Source organism: Candoia aspera, chromosome 2 (genome assembly GCF_035149785.1).
Source record: "Candoia aspera isolate rCanAsp1 chromosome 2, rCanAsp1.hap2, whole genome shotgun sequence".
In the NCBI taxonomy this organism is placed as follows: Eukaryota; Metazoa; Chordata; class Lepidosauria; order Squamata; family Boidae; genus Candoia; species Candoia aspera.
The window spans coordinates 216,121,468-216,148,994 of NC_086154.1; the positions used below are offsets into that span (position 1 = coordinate 216,121,468).

Consider the following 27,527-nt stretch of genomic DNA (forward strand, 5'->3'; position numbering starts at 1 on the left):
TATGATTGAAAATTGTTTAATGATATCATACAAGAATTATGTGCATAGTCAATGCATTTCTCATATAACAAAACTCAACATTATTTTAGAATTGTATTTTTAGCCACTAAACATAGAATACGGCACATTTTAAAACCAACATTGGATAAAATGCTTGGGAAAAAACAGCTTCTACTCTATGCCTTATTCCAAATTATGCTATCTTCCTGCTGTTGAGCAGAAAGGCATCCTGCAATCAGGAATCCTGAAAAAGGAAGATCCCTGATCCCAGGAAGATTTCTAAGCAAGTTCAGCTAAACGTAAGAAGATCCAGAAGGTAATAGAGACAATGGAGGCAATGCAGCCCAAAGCACCCTAAGTTCTTTGGAACTCCCTGTTCAGGCAAAATGCTTGAGAAGGATTGTTTACAATTTAAATACTGTCATTTAATGAAATGTTAGTTTCAGTTTCTATTCAATATGTTAGTTGTTATAAAGTCCAACAAGCAGACTATGATCTTACAGTTCAGAAACATGGATAACACATAATTTGAAATACTGTAAGTCCAATTCTTAAATTATAATTGTTTCTTTTCAAATACAAACATCTTGGTGAGTGAACACAAAACCATACATGTTAGATACTTGGCATCGGCAGCTGGTTGTATTTCAAAGACAATCTTGATTTATTTTAAACTTGTAATTGGAAAAAAAAATCTATCCTCTAACATAATAGAAGAAATAATCTGATAGCCAATCCATTGCTCCCCACTGGTTGGGACCAAAGTTTCTTGCTGTCAGAAATAGGAGTAAAATAAGAACACTCTGAAGAACTAATGGTTGCAAAAATCTGCTCTGTCCATTGCCTCAAATCTTCCTCGGCCTTTGTCAAGCAATGAGGCTATTTAAACCATATATATTAGGCCACTGCAAAATAATAACAAAAATTCCCAAATGGGCTCTCATTACCCTCTATTGCTGCATCTTCGGTTATAATTTTCACTGCCTTCTCATCAAAAACAAGCTATTATTACTGCAGTGTCATTTTTATACCATATAACAGTAGACATTTGCTTTGTTTAAAAAATACCTACTTGGTATGTTTGAGACCATTGGTTACAGTGCATTAGGATTGGTCATCTTTAAAGAATAAACTAACTCTGGTCAAGAACAAACTAATTTGTACATCAAATTTATACTTCTGCTAATATATCTGCCATTATAGAAAGATTTTCACATTGCTTTCTTGAAATAAGCCACAGTACTGAATATTCATTTTATAACACTGGACCATTTAACTGATTTTACAATAGAAAAAAATATTTTACAACATTTCACAATATGTTGCAAAAAGGGATTTTTTTACACATTGTTAAATTACATTGGTGTATTATTTTTCCATAATGAAAATGAAATTATTAGCAAAACAACTTCAGAAAAACTCCTTATTTCAAAACAGGCCCCCAATATGCATTGATGTTTCTAAAATTAATTTTCATTTTAATCCTCTAATATTTATCATGTTCCTTAACCAAATGCTAAATAATTACTTTCAGCACACCAAAAGACTTGTGTGTGTATTCAGCAGTATTTTCATTTCCCCCAACCCCATACAAAACTGCTTTAGACACTTTTTTCATATACAAAATTATTTTGGAAACATCCCTTGGTTTAAAAAAAAACTTTGCCATTTAGTACAAGATGCTGTTGCCTAAGAAAAGTCCAAGATCTTGAACATATGGAACAAGTTCGATTGATGAATCCTGGGCTTGTCTGAAGCAAAAGACTGAATCTGTGTTGATATTTAAAAACTGGATTTATAGTTCAAAACCCATCAGAGCATTGCTCTTTCCATGATCCCACTAACAAAAATAAAAAGGACCTTCTTGTATCATTTCTGACAAACATACTTGGAAGAACAGTGAAATGTACACTAAATATAAGCATTCAAGACATTCTGCATCTATCAGTGCTTTCAGCATATAGTAGCATTTTAAGCCAGATTTCCCCTTGTTGAAAAAGTTGTACACGTTTAAGTAGCACATTTAGATGTTAGTAATAGGTGGCTTTCCTATAAGGAAGACTTCACAGTGCATATGAATTAAACGCACATATAAGAATTCAAATGTAAGAAAGCAGGAGCAGAACATCTGAATTGGATCCTTCATGATTAATAGCTACAAAAATATCTATGTCCCACATGCTTGATCTAGCATAGGAACAATCAAATTCTACACATTTAACCAGCCAAATTTCACTTTGATCTGGAATTTAAAATAGTATCTGCCGCAACACTGCTCCCAAAAAGAATGAATGACTATCAATTTCAGGCAGGCAGCAATGAAAAAAAAAAACTGGAAAAGAGGCACTTACACCATCCATCACCTCTAGATTAAAAATTAAAAAGCTGCTTTAAGCACATATTCATTAACCCATTCCACACTTTCTACTTTGTGATAATAACCAAAATCTGTGTAAAAGATGGTACTAATACATCATCACTTGATAGAGTGATCATATACTGTATATCTGACAGCCATGTAAACAAAAACCGAAACGAACATGCACAATTGTATAACAAAACTATTAAAAATCTCCTTAAATGTTGCCTATAATCCCCCCCAAAAATGAAGAGCAACTGAAGCTGGAATACTTCTTCCAATCTGTTTTCTCTAAACATTTCAAAAGCATCTAAAGGAAGACCAGAGACTTCATGCCACTACAAAACATATCCTTAACAGAGTAGAAATGTGTTAATAAGAAATCAAAACCTTTACTAAGCATACACATAAAAACACTCCCTAAAGAGGATACTATAGTCTGTATCTTTATAGCAGACTTAACTTGATCATAAAAAGGTTCAAATGGACATACTGCACAATTCAATTAAGTAAGGCAGATTAATAATTGCCATGCCTCCTGCTAAACAGCGGCACAGGACCCAACAGTCAAACAGTAAGATTTTTTATGGAGATGAGCTCAGATCCATTCCCAGATCATTTATTTTTCATCCGTTAAAATGCCCCATCAGAGAAACAAGAATCAATTACAGTCACTGAATTGCCTTTTCTTCATTGTTATATAGAAACCTAGGTAAACCATATGCCTGCATTTTGGAATACATGAGTATAATAATTAATTTAAGCACTTTGCAAAAAATAAAAAACACCATTACTAACCAAAAAAGTAAACAATCTGAAATGTTCACAGTGCAGGGTACCGAGGAACTACTACATTATTTATTTTCCACACTTTAAGACATGATAGCAGTCAAATTAAGGAATACAACCATGTGCAATATAGTATCTTGTAAAAGTGATAATTATTGCCTATTTTACTATGCTAATTTGCAACCTATATTAAGGCTAGGTTAATAAACCAAGGTAAGTCTTTTAGAGTCCCTAGGAAATCCTCAACAAAGTAGTAGTCATACATTGGATTTTCTGAACAAGTTATTTTCTGCAAAGCAGAAAAAAAATGTATATTCAAAAGGGAATAATGTGTGCCCCCTAAAAGTTATTTTACCTGGGAAAATTAATCTCACATTGCTAGTGTAAAACTTAAGCATCTCATATCCAAAATACACATAACTGTGCCAAAGTTCCTCTTATTAATGGCATATCAAAAAGGAAGCAGCATAAAACAGTAACATTCCTGGAAATCAAGGTACACATCAGAAGAAGATTGGCACTAGCAGCCTTGAAAATCCAATTTGCAGTGATTGAGAAGTTAGCAAATTAGGCACTTTTATTACTAGAAAAGTCAACCTGCATTAAATACTGACCAAAAATTTATCTTCACAGATGAAGATTAAACAAATGAAAATGGCATCTCTATCACCAGTTGTTCAACTATCCTGCTTTTAACAGATATGAAAATCCAACTAATTTCATGTAATGAATAAATGCTGGGTGCAGCAGGCAGGCATATAGCCACTAGGTTAGTCTGTCATTCAATTATTTACAAAATGGCCAACAAAGAAAACTGAACTTATTTGGAAATTAATCTGCACCTATTTTGCGATTAATTATGAAGAAGAGGCATACAATGGTTACATACAAATTACACTGTACAATCCTTTAGCAAGGGAAAACTGTCTATTGCAGGGATTTTGCAAGTGAACAGGCTATGCTTCACTTTCAAGCCCACTCTGGTTAAATTTCAGAAACCTCAGTGCATACTGTGAATCCAAAGGAAGGAAGGATAGGGCACTGAGGAAACAAAATTCAGTAGCAGTTTTTATACAATCCATAGTCACCCACATTCCTTCAGTGCATCTTGGGCTAGGATTATAAATTCAGGTTTTTTGTATTGCTTGTTGCTATTCCTTTCCATGTTTTCACTGACTTAGCACAATGCATTTTTGAGCTGCTACTCTGGCATCAAACTCAATTTTAAATCAGAACAAAATACTAAAAGAAAATGGCACAAACCTAGTGAACAGTACAAACAAAAGCCCTTGATGTTGTTTGTATGTAGGGATTAGAATATGGTGGTGGTGCTCTTCTGCCAGCAGGAAGGAACTCCATTACTGTGGAAACCCTCTTAAGTCCACTGGTGGTGTTTCTGTAGGCAGCAAATAGCACATAGTCTCAACACATGGTGTTCCAAGGTGGGGAAGAACCAGCTTTGGATCTAATGGATTCAACGATGCTCCTTTTTTCTGATTCAGACTATTGGCTCTGCCAATCTGAAGCTGGTATGGCTAATTCCCTCTCATACTGCTTTTAGGAGGAGGTTTTAAAATATATAGCTCCATTAGACTAGAAAGCCTCCTCAAACCATCCAAACAACTTCTACCATGGGCAGCACAACTAATAGGGCTTTCGGACTGGCTACAGCATTTTTTCAAACCTCAGTTTTGATACCACATAAGCCGTAAGCCACGTGGTTTCATATAATGATGTTTATCTTTGTACTACTTCCAAAAACTAATTTATTCTATCTGCTAGAATTATCTCCCTAAACATACATTTTCATGTTTCATCTTCTAAGTATCTGTAATTCTTCTGGTTGGAAATAGCTTAAGAGATTTCACACGTGGGGAATAATAAAATTTGTATTAGACACACTTCAACCTCACCACCATCTTCTCACTGGAGCTGAAACAACACAGGTACTAAACAGAATGTAAGATAAAATATCACAATGGTAATACAATTTTAAATCATGCCTATATTTTAAAAAGTTCCAATATAGTGCAACAAAGACAGGGAAATAAATTGATTTGAATGTTGTAAGATCCCAGACAGAATGATTCTCAGAACAAAAGGTTGCCTTTTAGCATACTGAATCATAAAACACCTAGCTGTTTCCACAGTACAGAATATTGATCTCTTCAGAAAATCTGTATGTGTTTTCAGCAGCTGTACCTCAAAGTATCACAAACAAAACCATTATCATACATGAGAGCAATTTAAATGCGTAAAAGGTTAACGTGACCAAGGGTAAAATATTCCTCCAAAATCTAGACAGACAACAAATGAATAAAAAATGCCCTCTAATGCATAGCCAGGAACTAGTAAATGATACACTGGAAAGCATTTTTGCAGGTAAAAGCTAGACTGCATTTAAAGTGCAACACTATATGGTGCTACTCCCATATTGCAATGAGAACACAACCTTCCAGTCCACCACTAGGTCCCTGCATTGCTTTAAAACCTGAGAAAGTGTAAAAGTTGGATTTTAAAAACCCACTCAATTGCTCTGTGCCAAGACTTTAGCCAGCTTGTGCAAATAACCAAGCTTCAGAGGTCAAAATGTTTCATGATCGCATCATGGTCAAACTTGAAGCTCAGAAATGCACGTGAGGAGAAAGAGAATTTGCAATGTCCATTGCATGACACCGATTGTCCATGTTCTAGCTGCTGGTCTTCATTGAGACAACACACATCATATGCTGTTTCTACATTAAAAAGATAAAGTATTTAGCAGTGAGTGACAAAAAGAACCAAAATAATGTCTTATAATCCATGAAAAAAACATCAAAGGCAGTAGCATATTACTTAGACATCCACTAATTTAAAAACTGGACAGGTTGGGAACTATAATAGGGCAGCAGATTGGAGAGTGCTCTCTTAGACAAGGCAGATCTAAATGAAAAAGGTCTTTGCCACACGACTGTTGCCTGTTCCTCCCTTCAATCCCTAACTTCCAATTTATCACTTAATATTAATTAATCTGCAGAATAAGAAATGACGCCACTGTAGGCTTGGGACATCTCTAGTAAGATTGTGACCACTAACATCTAAAATATATTGGCACTATGGCTGGTTTCTCAGAATTGTAGCTTGCAAAATTTGTAAGCTTGCTCTCAAATAAAGCAACACAAGCATCAGCTAAAGCAATATTAGTTAAATTTTATGTTTCCTTAGAATATACACTCTGAAAAGCTATTAATCCTTTTTATAAAAAAAAACAAAAATTATTTTAAAAATCGGAATACTGAAGTACAGTACTCTATTCAGAAACCACTTCAGGCTAATAAAACTGGGTACTGTAAAGTACTCTAAAAATAAACCATGCACCCTCACATCCTTTGCACACTCAGCTTCAGCACTAACATGACAAAATTGTTTAAACTGTTATTTAATCCTCTCTTAGGAAGTTACTATATGATTATAATGTTAATCAGTGCAGGGAATTAGGTTTCTCTGTTCAGAGGTAACAGGAAACTACAGCTCAAGCAAGCTACAATATTTTATTTTTTATTTTTTTTAATTTTATCCTGCCTTTATTTTTTTTATAAATAACTCAAGGTGGCGAACATACCTAATACTTCTTCCTCCTCCTCTTTTCCTCACAACAACAACCCTGTGAGGTGAGTTGGGCTGAGTGTGTGTGACTGGCCAAAGGTCACCCAGCCGGCTTTCATGCCTAAGCCAACACTTCACTAGTGCTAACCTCAGACTCTTACAACTAAATTACAAAGTTGTTTGCTGACTAACAAGTAAGTAATATGCACTGAAATCAGCGCGGTATGTCTTTATTTTTACATTCTGTACTGTCAAAAGTGACATTATAAACATACATACCTGTTTCAAAATTATCTTGAAGTTTTCTTGGATGCAACTTCTTTTCACATTTCTAGTTAAGAAGATAATCACATTAAACATTTCTCAGAAACCTCTGAGATTTATGATCCATAATGAAATATAAAAATTTTAATTCATAAACAGAGGATCATTAAACAAATGAAGCATTTGCTTAAAATTGACTGGATCATGCCCTAAGAGTTTTATTGTCTTTATCTCCCAATTCCATGAAAGTTACATCTTCTAACAACATGCTTTTAAGCAGACAAGACTGAAAACAACGAACAGGCTATTTTTTAAAGAGCTTTACTGCACTCTGAGACAGAGCTCTGTTCTACACCAGTGTTTGTAACAAGGTCACACACACATTCTAACTCTTCAGATCTACACCCTCACGCACAAGTCTTCCCCAGAAATGGCCTCACTCATTCCTGCTGATTCTTCTTTTCCTTTGTCAAACATCTCTCTCTCACAGCTTTAGGGACAGACTGGGCCAGTCTTACATAAGGTCATAAATCATTCCATCTGTTTTTTTTAATTTAGAAGAAAATGAATACTTATTTTGAAGTAGATTTCTCACAGAATACATTTTAAACACTTAATTTAAGCAAGCACATTTTTATATGCAGTTCTGTATGTTTTTGGAGCTAAGAAATACATCACAAAATTCAGAGAAGTGGAAAATCAGATCTACACACTTGCTTGGAAGACAGGATCTAACAGGCATCCTTTAAAATACAATCCGAATTCCTTTCTCAAGTGTCATGGCTCTTTTACTTCTCCTACAGCCATAGCCTTGAAGACTTTAGTTTGAAGCCCCACAATCTGCATTGTGCTCGCATCTCTTCCTAGTTAGAGAGCAGCCACTGCTTTATTTCCCTCACATCCTCTCTAGTCTTCCCTTTACCTCAACCAACCCTGAACTCTTTCGATCTCCATTAGTTTTTCCTGTGGGGGGGGAGGGGGGAGGAAAGTCATGGCAGACTTACTACAATCCAAGAACATTTAACCATGTGCAGAATTCCTTAATAAAAACAAAACTATCCCACAGCAATTCATGCAGCAAGACTCTTTTCCTAGCTAACCTAATAATACATTATTCACTAATAGCCAATGCTCTCCTCCTGCACCATTATTAAGTAGCAGCCTAAGAAGCAGGTCCAACAGAACAACAATCAGACAACGACTGCAAGATTTTCTCAACACATCCAGACACACCCAGAGGATATTAGCAGAACACATTCCCTATTTTTCCTATCAAGCCCAGGTAAAAGGTAGGACAGTCCTCAAGAACAGCAATAGTAATACCCAAAAGTTAACGGTTGAGTGCAAAGGCTTTGTTTGCCAACAGACAAAGCTGAGTACACATACATATATCACAAGCCATCTCAGCAATCAAAGCATTGGAAAACATTTCCAGGGCCTCTACTGCAGGGGCACCCCCGAAGCCACTGTCATCAACACACAGTGCTTGATGCAAAAATAATTCCACATTCAAATTCAGAGTGCTTTCCAGTTTGCATTTACCTTTGTGTATCTTACCAAAGTTTGGTTCTGTTTGGTTGGCTGATTTTGAACTCCATTTGTTCTCTTTTTTTGATTAGGAGTATCTTGATACTGCTTTTTGCCATTGCCTCGCGCATTCTAAGCAAATAACGCAGCAAAAAAAAAAAGGAAAGGAAAATGAAGAACTAAGGATTGTGATCAATTGATATTATTCAGTTTTAAAATATATATTTATAACAAAATACATTTAATATTAGCAAAGTATATTTACTTACTTTAATTAATTTGATGCTGCCCGACTCCAAATGACTCTGGGTGGTTTACAACACACCAAAACAATATAAAAACAATATAACAGATACGAGCAAATAACAGAACCCAACTCGAACAAAGAAGCAAGATGGCAAACCCAACAAACCCCAAAACATCCCACCAATACCTAACATCCACTAAAGGGGGCACCAACCTCCCTAGCCCAAGGGCTCTCAGTGGTTCATCAACAAGTATGTTCAGCTTATTTTAAAAATGTCTTGATCCATTTAAAAGGTATAGATTTGAGAAGTTCAAGAAGTTAAAAATATGTTTAAAGGTTTCAAAACATACTTGAACTCAAGTCTCATCAAACCCGACCTAACAATAAAAACCATTTTTAATAGAAGCTCACCTTTAGTTTTAAAGTTTCAGGCATATCAAAATGATTGTTATATGGTTTTTGTTGCTGTAATTGCCTCTGCCTTGTTGATTGGTCTCCCAAAGGTGTATCTGTAAACACCTGCTGGCTACAATGGAGTTTGGATCTGATTCATTAAAAAAAGCATATTTTGAGAAAAGCTCAGCAGATGATTATGATCATGCACTATCACTGCTTCAGTAAGACTGTGTAATGATTGCCTATTCTGACATACTCAGCCTCACAAGCAGGTTCTTAATGAAAACTGATTTATTGAAAGAATAGTATGCAAATACAAAGAAAGCTGAGAATGAGCAAAAGCGCGCCAAATACAAACTAAAAACCCTCGCTTCAAACCCAGTTCCGCCCCCGCTCCCGCTTAGCAACCACCCCCTCCCCGGTGTTAGCAACGGTTACCACATCGGCCTGAGAAAGTAACCTTGAAGACATTCCATAACCCAAACATACATTCCACAATTACAGTAATGAGATTACAGCCTGGCACAGCTGGAAATCTACACTCTGCAAACACGTATCAGGAAAGTGACATGCGAAACGTTACGATGTATTCAGAACATTGGAACGATGAACATGACAGACTGTTCTTTCAAATAATCATTTAACAGTTTGCTAAATTTCTTTTTAGGGCATTATTGCTTGTTCCAAAAGCACTGAAAAGTTGAAAAACAATTGTCAGACTACACTTCTATGCTTATCATCGGCACAATCTACTTTTTGTAGTATCCACCCACTAGTTCTGCTCCTGCCCTTCAGGGTACAGAGGACAAGTCCCTCCTCTCTAGAGAGAACCAGTCCCTCCCCTTTAGATATCTGAAGGCTGCTATTGTACCTTCACCCACCCTCAGTCTTCTCTTTCGCAATCTAAACACACCCAGTTCCTTTCATCATTCCTCACAGGCCTTGGCTTTCAGTCCCCTCATCACCTTGATAAACCTCCTCTGAATTCAATCTAGCCAGCATCCAGACACAGTATGTATTCCAAGTGGGGCCTGACCAAGGTAGACTAGAATGAGACAATTACTTTCCATGATCTGGACCCTCTGCTCCTGTTGATATGTTTCAAAATGACATTTGCTTTCTTAGCAGCTGCATCACACTGCTGGCTCATATTCAACTCATGGTGTACTAAAACATCCAAATCCTTTTCACATGTGCTATTGCCAAGTCAGGTCTCCTTACTTGTGCCTTTCAATTTTTCTCCCCAGATGCCTTTTTCCTTGTTAAATTTCATCCTGTTCATTTTGGCCCACTTACAACATGGCATATATGTTTTTGAATCTTCTTTCTTTTCTAAAGCCACCCGTCCTAGCTTTGTATCACCTGCAACTTGATAATCTTTCTTTCAACCACTCCACCCAGGTCATTAAGAACAATGCTGAAGAGAACAGGGCCCAGGACATAGTTCTGAGCCATTCTACTTGATATTACTCTCCAACTGGATGTGGAGTCATTTTTTATTTCTCTCCAGGTACAATCATTCAGCTAATTATGAATCCATCTAAAAGCTGTATCATCTTGCCCTATTCAACCAGGTTATCATGTTACCATGTTGTAATATAGTACAAGACAGTGCCAGAAAAGAAAATAATCTGCACATTAGCTGATAGTAATGAATATACCCTGGCACTGTAAAGTTTTAGTTAACCTTCCATTGTCATTGGCTTCAGTTTTAAAAGGTCCTGATAAGTAATGCAGTTAAGACTGAAGTTCCTGGAGTTCCATCTGTATGGTGTATCAATGAAGGTCACTTAGCTATAGCACATATTCTGCCATGAGAAAAGTAAATAGCATCCCAATATGTGAACATAATAATGTTGTGAACGTTGTTAGCAGATCAGAAAAATCTGAGTTATCTCTACCTAACATATAGCAGGTACATAAGGATTCTACAGCTCCATAGTACACACAAAATAGTCAATTCACAGATGCCTAAACTAGAGAAGTATCTGTCCGAAGATGAGACAGCATAATTGTACTGCAGGTATTTCTTTCTAAATTTCTAGGGAACTTAACGTTTTGCTTTGCTTTGCTTTGCTTTAATTAATTAAATTTAATTTACATTTACTGAGTAACAATATACAATTGACGCTTGGAACAAATGAATATGAACATGAATATATATATCAACTTCACTTAATGAGCTTTCTCATTCACTGATAATTCACTATTAAGTATTAGAGTTGTGCAAATATTGGGAACAGCTTGTTCATATCTGTGCTACTTTTTTTAACAATAAAAAACTGCATCTTTATTTTTCTATCCCTACATTTAAGAATATTGTTAAAGGGGGCATGGTGGCTCAGTGGTTAAGACACTAGGCTTGTGGACCGGAAGGTTGCAAGTTCGGCAGTTCGAGACCCGAGTGCTGTGTGATGGAATGAGCTCCCGCAGTCACCCCAGCTTTTGCCAACCTAGCAATTCGAAAGCATGCAAATGCAAGTAGATAAATAGGTACCGCTTTGGCGGGAAGGTAACAGCGTTCTGCGACTGTCATGCTGGCCACATGACTGTGGAAGTGTCTTTGGACAATGCTGGCTTTTTGGCCATGAAATGGAGATGAGCACTGCCCCCTAGTGTCGGACACGACTAAAAGGGGACTTTTACCTTTACTTTACATTTAAGAAAGGTAGGGGAAAGATAATACTTTCTAGTGTTGTTAGAACAACTCCACAATTTCCTGTCAGCATGGTGAATGTCCATGATAGTTAGGGGATGCTGATGCTGATGATGATTATTATTACCAGCATTTGTAAGCTCAAGCACTTATGGCAATCTGAAAGTGCAATGTATCTGAAAGGCATCTGGATTGGGAAAGCTGATATATGATATCAGGAAAATGTCTTAAACTATTATTATTCATTTCATTTACAGAAAAAGACACCTGCCTTTTATCTGAAAGCAATTAGCAAGTTTTACAATTAGTTACCTGTGTTTTTCTATGTTGGATTTAGGTGGTGTGCTGCTACTGGCAGATGAGAACCCATTATCACTATCTGAAGAGTCTCCGTACCGTCGAGAAAGCCACTCTCTCAAGGGTCTGTAAAGGGTTAACAACAATGTTCAGGTTTTTGAAGCACGGTTTCAAAATCTCACCCATAAAAGCTTCAGTACAGAAATGAAATGTAACAGATTTATTTTCTTCTTTCATTTTGAACGTACCTGATGAAGGGAATGGTCATAAAAAACTTGTTAGGTGCCAAACCTAGCTTGGACTTTGGTGTCATGTCATTTCTATGGCAAGGTAATTTATCAATTGAGAACCATTCAATATTCTGTAACACAATAAAGAGATTTCTTAACATTTTACAGATAAAACAATTGGGAATAGTAACTCTCATTGACCCTCTAATCAAGAGGTAAACCGTATCTTTAGAAAACTTTTCTATCACCAAAAGGTAATTTGAATTCTTTATATTGAAATGTGCAAATAAATACAGCTAGTCCTCAGTTAACGACTGTAATTAGGACCAGCAACTCTGTCACTAAGCAACACGGTTGTAAAGCAAAAAATCACGTGACTATACCAACTTACAATGGCAGTTCCATCAGTTCTGCTTGTGGTTATTAAGTGAATCATACACAGTCATTAAGTGCAACATCATATCATCGCAACTTGCAACTTCTTGCCAGCTTCCCCATTGCCTTTGCTTGTGGAAAGCCAGCAGTTAAAGGTCAAAAATTGTCATGAGTACTGATGGCAAGCAGGAGGGGGCCTCTATCCAGGGGGGAAAACGCATGCGTAGTACTGAGGAGTTAAGCAGCCATTCAAAGAGACACAGATCAGACCCGCCTTAATTTTTGGGGTTTGTCTGTCTGGGTTTTTCCCACGCTTCTTCAGTTTGTTAGGATTTTCTGTCTTATGTAGCAATAATAAACACTAGAGACCTATTCCTCGTCTCAGCATGATTCCAGACTGTTAGGACACAAATGGTGATCATGTGACCAAGGGACCCTGTGACAGTCATAATTGTGTGCCAGTTGCCAAGCACCTGAATCGCAATCATGTGACCACGGAACACTGCAACAGCCACAACTTTGAGGACAAGTTGTAAGTCTCTTCATTCGGTGCCTTTGTAACTTTGAATGGTCGCTGAACGAGTGGTCAGTGAACAAGGACTACCCATAATGTAAAAAAGGCTGCTACAAAATTATTTCACAACCATTAAGAACCCAAGCACTCTTGTCTCTTCCTGATGTTCTCCCATCTACTGTTTGCAAAGCAGAAAGATGCCGCTGAAACAATTTTCTTCCTTTATCTCTAATGTGTGTGGCTGTATGGAAATTAACCAAATAATCAATGAAAGATCTAGTTATTATATCCTCGGTGGATCTTGGAACTGGATGACATGTAAGTGCCACTTCACAAGTGGTGATCTCTGCCAGCGTATTTATTGAGGGCCACCCCAATATACCTTAGAAAGTTCCATGAATACAAAGTACTGGTAGTGGTATACTTGTTGATGATAGAGGCAGCTAAATTATATCAGGAATGGATCAGAAGTAAGTCCCTTTGATCTACTGGCAGATCCTCAAATCAGCATCTTTCATTACTCTAGTTTGAAGTTAGCAGATTTCAGTTCTCTCCCAAAGTTATCAATGTGACAGAAATAAAAGAAAATAGCCAGGACAAAGTCAAAAACAATGCTAATTTTTCCTATCTCCTGCTCTAGTTACTAGGGAGCAGCAGGGCTCTAGACACAGTCCTTCTTGCATTGCTCCGCCTAAGGAAAGGAGTATTTCACATAAGGAAATACTATCATATCTGGGCTGCAAAAAACCAGAAAGCCATCAGATCCCTCTGCTGCAATCCAGTGGTCATTCAGATTTCTACAGTTTAGTTTGGATAAACCTAATGTAAAGGAAATACCATAAAGGGTTATATCAAAATGCATGATATTCCTCAAGAATCTGGTATTACAATATCATTAATTTCTTAGTATCTGAACATTCAATTATAGTTTACAAAAATCTGAAAGGTAGATTTACCCGAATCTCTCTTCTTGTTTTAGGATTAAATTTTGTATCCTTTGGAATGCCCGGGATGATATACAATCGTGCTAGCTGATCATTGATTCTTAATTCAATATAGTCATCTTTATTGATATAATCTTTTATATCAAAACCAGTTTCTTCAAATACCTGAAAACATACAAGATCAGAAAAAAAAATTATACACACATTTTAGGAATAAAGCAAATGATTGTTTTATTTTATAGGCTGAAGCAATGAGAAATCCGACTTTTACTTTAAAAATCTGGTTTGATTACAACATTATCCAACTAAAGTTGTTGTCAGATCCCCCCTGATCAAAGGATTCACAGAACTCCTTATCAGAGGATCTGCCATCATTTCCTTGTGAATGGTGTAGACTCTGTGTCGCCAGATGGGAGGGCGTGTGAGGTTGGAGTGTGAAGTGAATTATTATGGCTATGGAAGACATCAAGGACAATGAATTGAGATACACCAGGAACACCACCTGGATGGGAGGGGGGGTGACATGCTTTCCTGGGTAAGGGAACAAACTAAGGGAATGTAGTTTTAAATCTAGGTTTGAGCGGGAACTCTCCATTCACAGCTTTACTTCTGTACCGTTCATTTTGCTTCATTAAACAGTTAAAGGAATCTCAGCCTCTTGACTGTGATTGTGTGAATGCTCAAATGACCAGGTGCTGACAGTTGTAAGCTCTTCACTATCGCTTTAAGAAAGCAAAAAAAAAAAAAGATATATACAGAACTTCCAAAATTACATAACACAAGAATGCTTTGAACAGAATCTGAAAATCAATGATATTGTTAATATTATATTATATTCAAATAATTAGATTTCCAGGAGCTAACATCATCACACTTCTACTGGAAAACTAGTTTTGGAGGTGCACCTCAAAAATAGCATAGAGATAATAAGGTAATGTAAGTAAATAATTAGTAGGAACTGAGGGAAAAAAACATTTCAGTAAATTTGCAGTGAAATTACCTTATCACTGAATTTTGATTCTTAATTTACTGCTTTACAATGAAGAATTAGGGAATTACAGAGGATGGATATAAAATATTCATTATCATGATTCTTCACTAAGAACAGTAGTAACAGGAAAGTGACAGTAAGTTAGTTGTTGGTGTTCCCAGTTTGTTTCTCCTGTCAGGAAATCTTCAGTAATGGCTTGCTATACATTACATCCAAAACAGAAATTCAGGTTGTTGCTTTTACAAACCACACTATATCTGGTTTGTTACATTCAAGCTGGGCTACTGATAGGTGGACAAGCTTATGTTTACTAGATCAGGATTCTAGTATGTATGTATGTAAATTCTGGCCAGCTTACAATAAAAACCACCAATTAAAAATTTGCATTAAGATGCCACGACCTGATAAAACTAGTAAAAAACACAAAAGAATAAGGCCTAATAATACAAGACAGTCAAAGAATTTCACTCATCTCAGGACCTGGGGAAAGAGCCAAGTCTCAAGGCTTTCTGAAAGGGCAGGCACTACAACAGAGAAGGAATGCTTCCTTGGACCCATTAGGTGACCTTGTTTCCAGGATGAGACTCAGAACATACCCACTCTGCTGGATATTACAGGGCAGAGAGAAACAATAGAAAAAATGTGTTCCTTCATGTAAACAGGCCCTGTCATGGAGAGCTTTATAGGCCACAGCCAGGATTTTCAATTGCACCCAGCTCATCAATAATTAGGACAATTCACATAGCAGATGTGTCACATGGGTGTACTGGGCACACCCATAACTGCCTGTATGGCTATATGATTGCCCGTATGACCAGCTGCTAACCTTAAACCTATGAACAACCTCATGTAAAACACATTCTAACAGTTCAAACATGAAGTGATTAAAGCATGACTGACTGTGAGAAGGGAAGCTCAATCCAGGTAAAAGTGTAATCGGTACACCAGACAAATCTGGGCCACAGCAGCTCAAGCAAGAACTCAGGATTCAGGAGAACCCGCAATTATGTACCAGTTCTCTCTAGGGAAGTTCAACCCTGTGCAGAACTAAATATACTATAAGAATCAAAAACCCATAGCCATTCTGCCTTGTCAGGGTTGACAGGGTTAAACTTGTTCCTCCCCATCCAGATCTTCTCAGCCTCCCAGCATTGGGACATGACCTCAATAGCTGAGGGTCAAGATACACAACCAAGTATCATCAGCATACTGAAGGTATTGAATCCTGTGTCAGCAGATGACAGCAGATAACCTCACCCAGTAATTTCAAACCCTGAGACACTCCACAGGTAAGGGGCAAAAGGGCTGACCTCTTGACTGTACCAACACCAACTGGAACTGGTTCAAGAAAAAGGAGGAGAAACACCATGTCTCTCATTCCTAATCCCTGGAGCTGGCACAGAAGGATACCATGATAGATAGTATCGAAAGCTGCTAAGAGATCAAGAAGAGCCAAGATGGTTACACAACCTTCATCAGCATCAACCTTGAGGCCATTCCCAAGCACAATCAGAGCCATCTCCATACTATGAGATGAAACCTCTGAAACCTGACTAGAAGGCATCCAGATAATTTGCTTCATTTAGGGCTCTCTGAAGTTACAATCTGATAATTTCTCAATAACCTGGATGAAAGCTGTCCAACTGTCAGGTCCAGAGATGGCTTATTGAGCAGGGAGATATCATTGCCTCTTTCAGGTTAGATACCACCACTCTCTTACATAAAGCAACATTTATCTCTACATGGACCCAATCACACATGAGCTCCCAGGAAATTTTAATCAACCAGGAGGGGATAGATCTAATAAACAAATACCATAAAATACTTGGTCAGTTTGGAAATTATTTGATTCCTTTGTCACAACTTGCAATACTGCGTTACTAGAACACAGAAAAACCACTACTCTAATATAGGCATCAGAAACTATTTAATGTAGAAAACTGTATGTGTGTGTTGCATGTACAATATACAATATGCATACTGTATGTCCTGGAGAAAATCTACCATATTTATGTAGTTGCTAATAGTTGACACCAACTTGATGATATTTAATCAATACTGTGTATGTATTCCACAAAATATTTTCATTTAAAAAATGCATGTGAGTTGCAGCAGGGTGAGCTGCCAAGACTGAGGCTGGGTTGTAACTTAGCCTCAAGGCTGAATTTTTGCTAGTTTGTCAACTACATGGAAATAGCCACACAGACAGCAAGAATATCCTCAGACTAATGAAGACACGCATAAGCAGGCATGCTTGCTTCTAGTTTTATAGATTTGTAAGGGGCAGAGCTGTTAGGGAAAGAAGGTTGTTGGTTGGTTGGTGTAGCTGTGCTGGACTGTGTGAATCAAGAAGCTGAACTGAAGCTGCTGGAGGAAAGCAGGCAGAGTTAGAGAAAGGAATGTGCAGTTGAGGGCCCAGGAGAAGCCTGCAGAATCAGTGAGATCTGTGAAGCTGACTGGCTGGTGAAAAGGACTGAAAAAGAAATGGAAAGGACAGACCAGGAGAAAAAGGTGCAGAAAATGGTGACTAAGGTGCTATTTTCCAGAAGGCTCAAGAAAGAGTTATTTTTCCCTTTCCTTCCTCCTCTCTGCTGCAGAAAAGGCTAAGAGGTGAAAGTAAAAATACTGTTAAGCTGCCAAAAAGAGTGAACATAACAAAACAATTATTAAACTTATGACCTATATGAATAAGGGAAGGGACAAGTGAAACAGATGAGGAACTGCAAAAAAATATAGTTTGTTAAGCTAAGAACACTGTATATAGAATATAAGCACAAATTAGTTACCATATTTGCGCTGTTATTATTTATAACACTTTGGTTTGGAGAAGAACACTGTATGTTTGTCTGGATAAGTTCTTGTCCCTTTCCCATCCTCAGATAGGAATATGTCAAACAAGATAAAAAACAGAATCACCTCTCTGGCAGCACAGTCATGTGGAGCCTCCTCTTTATTCACTTTTCCTTTTGGGAAACCCCAGCCAGATTTTGCTAAATAACCCTGAACTAGCAGCACCTGCAAAACATAAACAATCATTTAGACATACAGTAATTAAAAAATTATGAAGAGGAAATCAACTCATGGTAAATAGACGTACAGCTTAAAATCCACAAGAGTTAAGATACTAAAGTCTGAATTAAAATAAAAAGAAAACAAAACCAATGACATACACAGTACTTCTACTGCAATGGGGAAATATTTTTGAAATATCTGCTTTTATACAGACTGCCTTTAAAAGTCTATAGGTAAATCACTGTCAATTCTATTCAACAAAGCTAAAAAGAAAATACCTTACATTTTCAAGGGTCTCATCAAGAATGATTGCACCATAAGTTGGCACTCCCATTTTGTACTCTTTCCATTCATCTAAAACCTTCTGCACATCTTCCCCTTGAGGGAGTAAAAAAGGGCAATGGCTGAAAAGTACAGTGAATCAAGGAAATTCATTGAGGACACATCTCAAATCTTTAGACCACATTTCTACTGATTTTTCTTTCCTTATGCATTCTGCCTTCAGCAAAAATAGTTCTTTTGCTGACTCATCTACTGGATAGGGTTTAATGTTCATAATTAAAAACAGTATGGGAAATAATCTGATAGAATGTGAAGTCACTTGCCCTAGTCGCATGTGACTCTTTATTTCCTTAAGTATCCCTACTGTATGGCCCCAAATACCTCCATCTGCATTCTCAAAAGCCCCTGGCATTTATCGGCACTTTTGCTTACATTTTACTAAATTTACTGGAAAAGGAAGCATGGGTCTCCAATTTCTTTTCTTTAGAAAGGAACTCTACGTGATCCTAAAGGCATTTGTTCTCTATCCAATTGACTCTTCAAACTTCCTTGAAAAAAAGGGAGAAAGGAAAAAAGAAAAAGGGCCTCCACTGCTATGTGATAATCTTGGGGATGGGGAAAAGCACTGCAGACTGTCTTGGGTACACTACCTACCAGAACAGCACTATCAGCATGGCAGGAAAATACAACAATTAAGGTTTTATCCTGCCCTTCTTCCAAAGTGTTCCATAAGTCATATCTAGTATTCTCTCCAAACATTTCCCATAACAACCCTGTGATGGAGAGCCACCCAATAAGTTTCCATAGCTAAGATTGGACTTAAACCTGGTCTCCCTGCTCCTTAACTAACTTTTAAACACTAAACCACACTGGCTTTCCATCCATATATTTATTTGGAATTGGGGGAATGCATAGGCAAATGTATTCACATTTGGAGTGGACAGGTGTGTTTTGTAGCTCCTTTTATGCTTATTTTTGTCAGATCTTCTGAAAATTTTTTTCGAGGTTTTGAGAGGGAGTCTGAAGATTTGTGTGCTTGGGAAGTGAGGATTGTATGAACGTTGGGGGTTTTGGGCATAGTGGCTGATTTCTCCTGCCATGTGGGGACACTTGTTTTTAACAGCCCATCCCCATAGCAGCCATTTTACAGTGATGCCAATTAGTTTCTCTCATTCTGAAATGCATTCCACAGGGTGAAAATGTTTGGGAAACTCTGTTCTAAGTAACCACAAGAACGTTATTAAAAACTTCAGTATGCAGTACATTACTTACCAATTTTTAAAACCATCCAGACTAAGCTATGAAAGAAAAATGCCAGCTAATGTAATATGATCAAGCTTATTAGATGAAAAAGGTGGCAGTGAACAATTTTAGAGTGGGATGAATCCCTGGTGCCTGGAAGTCGATGGTGAGATTTATGTTCAAGAAGCTATCTTTGAATCCTGATCAATCTGATCTTGATATACAGGTAGTCCTCACTTAGAAACCACAATTGGGACTGGCAACTCTGTCGCTAAGTGATATAGTCACTAAGTGAAACATCATGTGACAGCAACGGACTTAGGATGTCACTTCCCATTAGGTCGTTAAGCAAGTCACCTCAGGGTTGTTAGGCAAGAGAGCACATGACTGTGACTTGCGATTTTACTGCTGGCTTCTCCATTGACTTTGTCAGAAGCCAGTTGCGAAGCTCCTGAATGTCGATCACATGACCACAGGGATGCTGTGACGGTCATAAATGTGAGGACTGCTCGTAAAGTTACCTTTTTCATCACCGTCATAACTTTGAATGGGTGCTAAATAGGACAGTCATTAGGTGAGGTCTACCTGTAGTTCCCAATGATTGACAAAAAAGATGTTTTAATAGTGATACTTTTAGATGAAGCTGATTAGATTATGTAGTCCTCGAGTTACGACTGCAATTGGAATCAGAGTTGCCATTGCTAAGCAATGCAGTTGTAAAGCGCGATGTCACGTGACCGCATCACTTAGTGATGGTAATGAAGGTAGTCCCGGCTGTTGTAACCTCAGACGCGTGGGTTAAGCAGGAAGCTAAGCGGGAAGCGGAGAGAGTACCAGGTAAAGACTGTGGGGGTGCTGCAGGGGGATGGTGGGGGCCTTGGGAGGCCCAGTGCAGGCGGCACGCAAGTTGGGCGAGGAGGGTGCTGTGGTGCAGCACAAGCTCAGGAAGGCCACGGAAAAAGGGCATGGAGTACAAGCAAGCACAGGGACATCAGGAAAAGATGGCACAGGGTGCGTGAGAACACAGGGAGAGCAGGGAAAGAGGGTATGGGGTGGGTGCAAGCGCAGGGAGGCCAGCAAAAGATGGCATGGGTTCTGTGTGTGCATGTGAGTGCAGGGAGGCCTGGGAAAGAGGGAGAGCGAAGGGGGAAAGGAGGGTGTGACGCGTGCCAGCAAAGAAAGGCTGGGGGTAGGGGAAACTTATCCGAGCGACTTGCAACCTTCCTTGCTGGCTTCCCCATTGACTTTGCTTGTGGGAAGCTGGCAGGGAAGGTCACAAATGGCAATCACATGACTGCAGGATGCTGCAACCAGTTGTAAGTGAAGCTGGTTGCCCAGCGCTCCAATTTTCTTCAGATGACTGTGGGGGCACTGCAAATGGCCAGCAATTTGAGGGCCAGTCGTAAGTCCCTTTGTTCAGCACCACTGTAACTTCAAATGGTTGCTGAATGAATGGTCGTAACTCAAGAACTACCTGTAATTCAGTTTTGTTTAAGGAAAAATTGTTCTGGCTGCCTCGCTTGATGACCCATGAGAGTAGAAAGTGATAGAAAGGTATGGCCTCTGTATAAAAAAAATCCTATTCCTTTTTATGAGCTATGCTGAAGAACATAATTAATCTATGGTTACAGCCCTCCCTCTTGAAATTGTTCTATGCTATTTCTTTACTTAACTATTATATTTACACAAACACAGTGGGTGTTCAAATCCAGAGTAAACGAACATTCTGCTGTGATTTTTTCATCAAGTGCAAATATATTTAACAGCTAGTATTTGAACAAATGTCTGAGAGAGGTAACAGATTATAAAAGTGAAAAACGGTTCAAACTAAAAGCAAAGGAACACTCAATGAACCCCTAACTGGGAAAATGCCTTCCTGGATAAAGCACTCCCCCGTTAAGCATTCTTAACCTGGAGTGAATTCCTAGACTCTCAGGTAGCCAAACACATGGTTAGTAACCAGGTGAAATCCGCACAAGGGATCAGGACACTGAAAATAATAGTTTGATGGATTTGTGATATCCTAAAACATCTTCATTGACTATTAGCTTGATTCCAAATCAATATGCAGTTTCTGAACTTTCAAGTTATAAGACTTCATCCTAAGGATTTCAGGAAAGATTTCTTTTCTTGCTTCTATCAATATCATACTCATGTTGTGTAAAGCATTAATTTAGCACTTAGCAGGGTAACAGATTTTTAATAGCCCTGGGATACCTACTCATCTCATCTCCTTTCCTTTGAAAAGCATAAAATTCCATGCCAATAAGACTTTAGAGTCTTGGTTCCCTTGAAACTGGTTTACTTGTTTCAACTTATACTATCTGAATGTTAGGTAAAGGTAAAGGTTTCCCTTGACATTAAGTCCAGTCGTGTCCAACTCTAGGGGGCAGTGCTCATCTCCGTTTCAAAGCCGAAGAGCTGGCGTTTGTCCCTAGACACTTCCTCTGTGGTCATGTGGCCAGCATGACTACACAGAATGCTGTTACCTGCCCGCCGAAGCGGTACCTATTAATCTACTCACATTTGCATGTTTTTGAACTGCTAGGTTGGCAAGAGCTGGGACTAGCAACGGGAGCTCACCCTGTCAGGCAGATTCGAACCACCGACTTCCAATCGGCAAGCTCAGCAGTTCAGTGGTTTAACCCACAGTGCCACCGCGTCCCCTATCTGAATGTTATATACCTGCAAATACTTTTAATTCTATTTTATAACTTATTTCCAAATTATTGTTGCAAGTAAATTACTACAGAACTTCAAAAATAAACCTGTCTGAAAACTGGTGTGCAACAATAGAAAGTCCAGTCCTATGTCTGTGGCCAGGAAAGTAAGAAACATGACTTATGTAATTTTAAAATGCACAGAAGCCAAAAACAAATCACTGTCTGATTATTAGCACTCTCCAATTCAGGTATATCACAGAAATAGACCAGCATTAGTTTCAAGTACATTAAATCCAGAGCTTCAACATATACATGGTGCTCATTTCCACATTAAATTCAGTGGAGAGGCAGTCTATCTTGTTTAAGAATGGTTGAGTTCAATATATTGCATTTATTTTGATGTATAAATTCAGTCTTTTGGAATGCTGATCCATAATTTATGGCAGGAGTAAGCAGTAATTTTCAGCCTGGAGGTCACACTTTATGTCCTGCCCTATACCTAAAGGGGGCTGCTGCTGCTATTATTACTATTATTTATTAAATTAATATGCCACCTGACTCCCAGCAACTCTGGCAATTTACAAATTATATTTTCCAGTGATATGATCAAGGTGGGCAGGGATGAACTTTTTAAAAAATGTGGTAAGTTGGGAGGAGTTTAAAGGGCATAGTGGGCCTTAAGGCTTGTGGAGCTTTAAGGAAATCATTTTGCTTCTTGAATCCCTCCCAAGCACATCACTCTGTCTTGGCCACTTAAGGCACCATTTTGCCACTTACAGCTCTACAAACCTGAAATCATCAGGTCTGAAAACTTAAATACCACCCACTCTATGGTGGGCTCAGAGGACTACAAATAAGGTGCTGGGGTCACATGCATTCCAAAGATAGCCAACCCTTGTTTTATGACTTAAGTGTTGTGTAAACTACACTGTGGCATACTAAACTAATCTCATTAAAATAAGCTAAAAATAACCGATGTGTAAAAATTCATGGTATACCCACTTCCAAAGAGATGTACACATAATAAACTTGCTGCAGCAGGAAGTAAGAAAAATTTCAGAAGAAATAACTTGAAAAGTACCATGCTTTAAAAGCTTCCCACATTTCAGAGGTTGGTATACCTAAAGAAGTACCCTTCTCAGTACAGCACAGTGTTTCTCAAGTCATGGTGCACACACCACATACATAGTTTATATGGGACACTGCCTCCCTGCCCAAATCAGGAAATAACTGACAAAACAGAAAGGAAAGCAAATGAAGTGGATAGAGCTGCCAGTCCAAATGAGTACTCTGGGGAAAGGGTACTCCACAACTTGGCAACCTTGTTAGGAAAGGAGATTGGAATTCCCTGAGGTCTAGACTTAGCAGTCAAAATAAAACCACGCTATGCAGTAGTAGGTTCTCTCACTGTTTGAATTTATTTTGTTTAGTTTGAGGCTTAAGAGAAGACTGCTTCCACAGAGACAAACACTGCTCAGTCCCAGTTTCCTTTCGCTCATCATTATTTTACAATAACACTCTCATGCTTAACTGGAAATAGTATTATTGCAATGTTTTATGTCTTTAAAACATAATGGGTAAATATAATAAAATGCCTGTTATAAGAGACACATCTTTTTCAGAAAAAGTGATCTGCTTGCTTCTATCTTGGCAGGGCCCAGATTTGTAACAGTGACTGATAAAGCTAAGACATGAAAAGTTGAGAACCACCAGTATACCAAGAATGCAACTTTTCACTACCTAAGTTTTAACACCATTTGTATCTTTTAACAATGTCACACAGAAAGGATATCAGCTTTAGCAAAATCTCTTATCCCACACTGAGGTAATCCTGGTGTGTTCTGCATGTAGAAATCCAGGTAAAACCAATGGGCAAGCTCAATCTGAAAACAGACTCGAATTGCATTGTCTCTTTCTTCACTGGGAATGTGCAAAATAAATCGACTGTCAAAAGCAAAAAATAAATGTAAGAAATAGGCATATTATATTTGTGGTGAAAATACAACACAATGAATACAATACTTCTGTAAAACAAGTCCAAGCTACAAAAAGATTTAAAACTGGGACAGACAAATTTTAGGCATCTGGAGACTACACTAATTCTGGACAAGAGGCAGTGGCTGAGACTAAGATCTGTGGCATTCCAAAATTTGGTATAAGAATTAATGTACCACCAAAACCAAGAATAGTGAAATCTGAAGATTTAATTTCTTTAGGACAATGGTGCACAACCTGCAGCCCCACAACCATATGCAGTTATTTGGTATATTCTCTGAGACCCTTCAATCAATCAATCAAAAGTTTAATGCTACGGAGGAGTAAAATAAATAAAATGTATTTGTTTATATGTATTCAACTCAAGTTGGCAAACATACCTAATACAGCTGCCTCCTATTTTCCCCACAACAACCCTGTGAGGTGGGATGGGTTGAGAGAGAATGTCAAAGTCACCCAGCTGGCTTTCATGCCTAAGGGAGGCCTAGAACTCACAGTCTTCTGGTTTCTAGGCCAGCACCTTAACCAATACACCAAACTGGCTCTTTATTAATATATAATTTTAATTAAACCACTTAAAATTAAACCACTTCAACATTTAAGTTGTCTTGTCCATCCTACTTAGTGGGATGTGGCCCCTAAAAGTACTACCTAGAGGACATATGAGACCCTCAGCCCAAAAAGATTATGTATCTCTTCAGTGAGGATAAGTTGTAACAACATTTTGAATGATTTACTGTAACAACAGGCTTTCCCTTAGCTTAACACTGAAAATGTTGTATAAGATTTAATAAATTATTACTGTAACTGCAGAATGATGAATGGAACTGTTAAACTAATAAAACAAGTTATCAAATTAATACAGAGTACGAAATAAAAGTTTCAGCTAAGAGACACATTTCTAAAAAATAGTGGTCAGCTAGAATTTTTACATTAGGTTTTATAGTATTTTAACAAAACATTTTGAGCAAAAAATAAAACTGCTTAGGTGAGCAGAAAGTACTGTCAGATCTGTGGGCAATCTGCAGTAGTTCCACAAAACTTTCTGATTCCCATCAGTACCTTTCCCCATGAAGCAAGGTCCTGCAGAAGACTAGTACTGTATGGACCTTTATGCTGACAAACCTATGAGCTTGGTTCCACAACACATAACAAAAGCTAAGTATATATTCAAAAACAGTTGGTTCTTTCATTTTTAGTATGTCCATTTGTTTGAGCCACTACTTTGCACTTTTCATCAACTGGAAAAATTTCAGGAGTCTAATAACAAATCAGATCTTGGAAATCTTAAGTCTGCACAACACTGCTCTAAATGAATTAGAAAAGATTTTCATTCCACTTCACCCATTTCCCTAAACTGTCCACCATAAACTAAATAAATAAATAAATAAATAAATCATTACCTATCAGGAGCCATTTTCATTATAACCAAAAGTTAATTCGACATTCAATATCAAGTTTAATGTCAAACAGGGGCATTTATTTATTCCATTTATATGCCACTGAATCTACTAGGGATTCCCAGCAATTTTACAGTCCTTGAAACAATTCTAAATGGGCTGTCACCTTATTAAAGAATTACAGCTTCATTAACTAAATGTGTTTTCTATAATTACATTTTTATAAGCAATTATCTCACAGAGACCAAATGTATTTTTAGATAATGTACTTGTATCCAAGTAAAACTACCCCAAGAGGCATCCCAACTCTTCTCTCCCAAAAGGCAACTCCTCTTCTAGTATCATGGCTACCATCTACTGATACTAACATTAATAAATCTACAGCCCTATCATCACACTTTTTAAATATTTAACTTTGTCAAAAGTGTTTTACATTTTCCAGTCCTGACTTTTGAAGGAACAGCCTCTCCAACAAAGGCGATATAGAATAACATTCTCCTTGCTCTTTCTTGTTTCGTTTTATTGCAGATTTGTCTTCTGAAATGTGACTCAGTTTAATCAGGGAACTTAACTTATTTTAAGTATCTAAAGTCAGGTACCTGCTAACACCACACTATTTATAACTGTGAATATCCAGAACCCAAGAACACACACTAACTTAAATCTTTTGTAGTCACGTAATTACAACATGCTAAGAACTTTTCCTGACCACTGCTTAAATCTAATCAATATTTTTATAATCAGTTAAGTCAGAATTGTGCCAAAGTCTCTGATCTAGCCTCAAGCTTTTTATTGTCCTATCCTTCATTTAAGATACATAAGGTTAATGGGTACTTCACCTATATTAGTTCTTTCCCACAGTAAAGTTTTAATGCTTTCAATGTTTCTTAATTAAAGCTGATTTAGAATGATTGTTTGAAACACTGCCCATTTTTTAAAAAAAACTTCTTTTGAAAGTCATGTGTGAGAATAAGCAACATTTTTTAGCAATTTCAGAATTATCGGAAATCTGCTGTGAACAATTCAACAGAACTGCAAAAAATGTTTAAAAGGGGGTGAAATTAAAGACTAAAACTCATTTTTTCGGCCTAATAGATCCGTGAACCTTGTAAGTGGTTCACAGATTGCTCACAGCCACATTATCTGGCTTAACGGGTTGTAGGACCCCAGTCACTGTTGCATATGGTTTATAGCTTAACATTGTCTGGAAATCCAGCCAACTGCAGTTTGTTCAATAATTCACAATCTACTGTTCAGCACAATGTATGGAACTTATCACAGAGTGTGGTCAATACCCAAACACCTCTCCATCCAAGCACGTTAGCTTAAAATTATTTAACTGAATCCGAAGCAACTGTCGAGGTCCCTCGGACCGCTTGCTGCGACACTGAGGGGAGGCGGCGGCAGGCATTTTGGGAGACGAGGAGAGGAAGGACCGCAGGGGCCACTCCCGCTGTTTTTCTGGGCGGAAGCGTTACCTGCACAGGTCGTCCAAGACGCTGCCGGGAATCTCAGGCCGCTTGGTCTCCATGGAGAGAGAGCGCAGCTCATCCCGACGCAACGAGGCCGGAACACTACGCGAGACAGGCCGGAGGGGCAAAACCAAACTGGGCGAAGGGAGCAAAGGCGGGACCTCACCGATTCCATCCCGTAGGAGAGAAGGGGCTTCGAGGGAACCAATCAGATCCGTCGTTGTTCGAAGGGGCGGGTTGAGAGAGAGAGAGGAGATCGTAACCAATCATCGTGACAAAACCGAGAA

The 27,527-nt window shown here is 38.0% G+C and overlaps 1 protein-coding gene across 1 annotated transcript; it reads right to left on the minus strand.

The window, feature by feature from the left end:
* Positions 1-27,405, minus strand: DCP2 (decapping mRNA 2). The gene is made up of 11 exons (XM_063295341.1): positions 27,247-27,405; positions 24,166-24,317; positions 18,470-18,597; positions 18,091-18,189; positions 14,196-14,348; positions 12,369-12,481; positions 12,136-12,246; positions 9,183-9,315; positions 8,555-8,656; positions 7,013-7,064; positions 1-5,883 (listed from the first exon to the last, which is right to left on the minus strand). Exons 1-11 carry the CDS (start codon positions 27,297-27,299, stop codon positions 5,726-5,728), a joined length of 1,254 nt encoding a protein of 417 aa, XP_063151411.1. The 5' UTR covers positions 27,300-27,405; the 3' UTR covers positions 1-5,725.
* Between the last annotated feature and the right edge of the window lie 122 nt (positions 27,406-27,527).

Coding starts and splice junctions, on each gene's coding strand:
- DCP2 (XM_063295341.1), bottom strand. CDS start 27,299: ATGGAGACCAAGCGGCCTGAGATTCCCGGCAGCGTCTTGGACGACCTG. Junction 18,190..18,469: donor TTGATGAGACCCTTGAAAAT/GTAAGGTATTTT, acceptor TATGTTTTGCAG/GTGCTGCTAGTTCAGGGTTA. Junction 12,482..14,195: donor AAACAAGAAGAGAGATTCGG/GTAAATCTACCT, acceptor ATTGTGTTACAG/AATATTGAATGGTTCTCAAT.